The 2,471-nt window shown below is 43.4% G+C and overlaps 1 protein-coding gene across 2 annotated transcripts in view; it reads right to left on the reverse strand.

The window, feature by feature from the left end:
- Positions 1-866: 866 nt before the first annotated feature.
- Positions 867-2,471, reverse strand: part of eEF2 (eukaryotic translation elongation factor 2) — an 8,829-nt gene continuing 7,224 nt past the window's right edge. For both annotated transcript variants that reach the window (XM_027373582.2, XM_070134756.1), the window contains 3 exons: positions 2,243-2,471; positions 2,018-2,117; positions 867-1,863 (listed from right to left, as the gene is read on the reverse strand). The exon at positions 2,243-2,471 is cut by the window's right edge and continues 424 nt beyond it. In XM_027373582.2, the coding sequence (XP_027229383.1) occupies positions 958-1,863; positions 2,018-2,117; positions 2,243-2,471 (1,235 nt within the window). In that variant the 3' untranslated portion in view covers positions 867-957. The remainder of the gene's footprint in view (positions 1,864-2,017; positions 2,118-2,242) is intronic.

A 2,471-nucleotide genomic window follows, 5' to 3' on the forward strand; every position in this document is an offset into this window, starting at 1 on the left:
GGTGTTTGGGGGGTTGCTAGTGTATTTCTCTACTTGTTTCCAGGGATGTCCATTACTGAATACGACTGGTAAAAGGAATTGGTTACAATTTTTAATTCCACTCTATTTTAAATTGTTGACTATCGATGCAAGTACTTTTCAATTCGAGTTTTTTGTATACATGACATGCTTCGTATAAATCCAATCTAATCATATACAAGTCCTTTCATTCAAGTACTGCAGTCGATGACCTACCCATTTCATTACGAAAATTAGAAATGGAACAAAATTCTTTAGATTCACGAGTTTCGACTATAGCTTCGGTAATCCCAGTAAAACTTGTGTAAAGGTGTTGTATTTCTCAACTTCAGATGTACAACTCATTTTAAAGCCGCTCCACAAGCGGAACAAAAATTGTCTAGATTTACACCGATACATGTAGCAGGAATGGACAGCCTGGGAGACCTTAGCGTTCGTTATATCTTAATGCTGCAAAATTAGAGTGGTCATCAAGAAGTATTACGTTACACGAGTAGTTCTGTGAAACGTTGCATTATGCAGAAGCCAACGGTTTACTTTTAAAAGCTACCAAGGTGCAGATGTCAAACACATTTCGCTCAGCATGCTGCTTTGAACCATGTTGAGCTTTTTGAAAATTTGAAGGATTTTCATTAATGACAAACACTGACCAGCATTTTTCTTACGATTTAATGTTTAACAGCCTTCCCTGTGCAGCAAATCATTCTTACATCTTTAAGTTCCGCATCATAGTTTTACCGCAAACTAATATATAATTTTCCAAAAAATATAATGTTTTAACATTAATCTGATTTATTATTCCTTTATACCCTACTTCACAGGCTTCGAAAACAAAAAGAGTAAACAGCTGCGACTCCCTTCCACTTTATTGTAATCACCGTAACATATATAGTAAATAAAACCTTAGGATTATATATCTATGGTATGTGAATATTGTGATTACAGCTTGTCCAGGTAGTTGGCTAAATCGGGAAGGCCTTCTTTCAGGCCCTTCCTCTTCCTCGTATCGCAAACGATAGTGTAGGGTTTGCTGCTGCCGGTGGTATCCATGGGATTGCCGGGCATCTCTTGCCAGTGATCGAACACGCACTGTGGGAAGGCCTGTCCGCCGGTGTTAGAGCGAAGATCTGCAGTGAAGCCGAAGGACTCGTTGACAGGAAGATGAGCTTTGACAACGAACATAGGTGTACCAGCAACTTGGTTCTCCTCGAACACAACACCACGACGCCTATTGAGTACACCATAGATACCGCCAACGGCAGCCTCAGGACACTGGATCTCGCAGAGATATACTGGCTCCTGAAGACGGGGCTCAGCTGTGAGGACACTAGCGTACAGCACACGACGGGTGGTGGGAATGATCTGGCCGCCACCACGATGGATAGCATCAGCATGGAGGGTTACATCATGGAGGTTGAAACGGACGCTACGCATGTTCTCGTCGCAAAGGACACCTTCCTTGGTGGCCCACTGGAAGCCAGCTACGCAAGAATCCTTGATTTCATTGAGGTACTGCACTCCCTTAGTGACATCAACCAAGATGTTGCCTCCAGTAGACTCGGGGCCGAAAGTCCAGATCTTCATGGCATCAGTGGCATCAAACTCGTAGTGCTCGCACAGGTAAGACTTCCTGGCCTTGGGGTCATCACGGGGAGTTACCTTACCAGCCTCAATGTCATCAGCAAGACCATCAGGCATAGGCACAGCCCTCATGTACAGACGGTTGTGCTTGTTGGGCGACTTCGATAGACAAAGCTCAACTGAAGGAGCGCTAACCGTCTCCCTGTAGGATACAACTGGGTCGGTCTTCTTGAGAGGAATGCAAGCATGGTCTTCTTCAAGATCCTATAAAAAAGAAAAGTTGCTTTGTTAAAGTATCTTCTTGCTGAAGAACTTAGAAGAAATTCTTTAGATGGGAGGTTATTAAATTTCAAAATTCAATTGACAAATTTATAATACCTGGGGGGGATATCACCATTAACAACACATTGTAACCTACCTTTAGACAAATCTCAAGATGAAGCTCACCAGCTCCAGCAATGATGTGCTCACCAGATTCCTCAATAATACACTGTACCATAGGGTCAGACTTGGAGAGACTGAAAAATGATTAAAAGATGGTTAAGTGTGTGAATAAAGGGAGAGGGAGAGGGGGAGGGGGAGGGGGAGGGGGAAGGGAATCTTCAGAAATTCAGATATTTCAAAATTAATTTCCAATACATACCGTTTGAGACCTTCCACAAGCTTGGGCAAGTCGGATGGGTTCTTGGGTTCAACAGCCACACGCACGACAGGCGAGACACTGAACTTCATGACCTTCATGTTGTGGGAGTCCTTGCTGGTAGTGATGGTACCAGTCTTAACAAGGTACTGGTCAACACCAACCAGACCACAGATGTTACCAGCAGGGACATCCTCAATAGCTTCAACAAAGCGACCCATCATAAGAATGG

The sequence above is a fragment of the Penaeus vannamei genome, chromosome 20, assembly GCF_042767895.1.
Source record: "Penaeus vannamei isolate JL-2024 chromosome 20, ASM4276789v1, whole genome shotgun sequence".
Taxonomy (NCBI): Eukaryota; Metazoa; Arthropoda; class Malacostraca; order Decapoda; family Penaeidae; genus Penaeus; species Penaeus vannamei.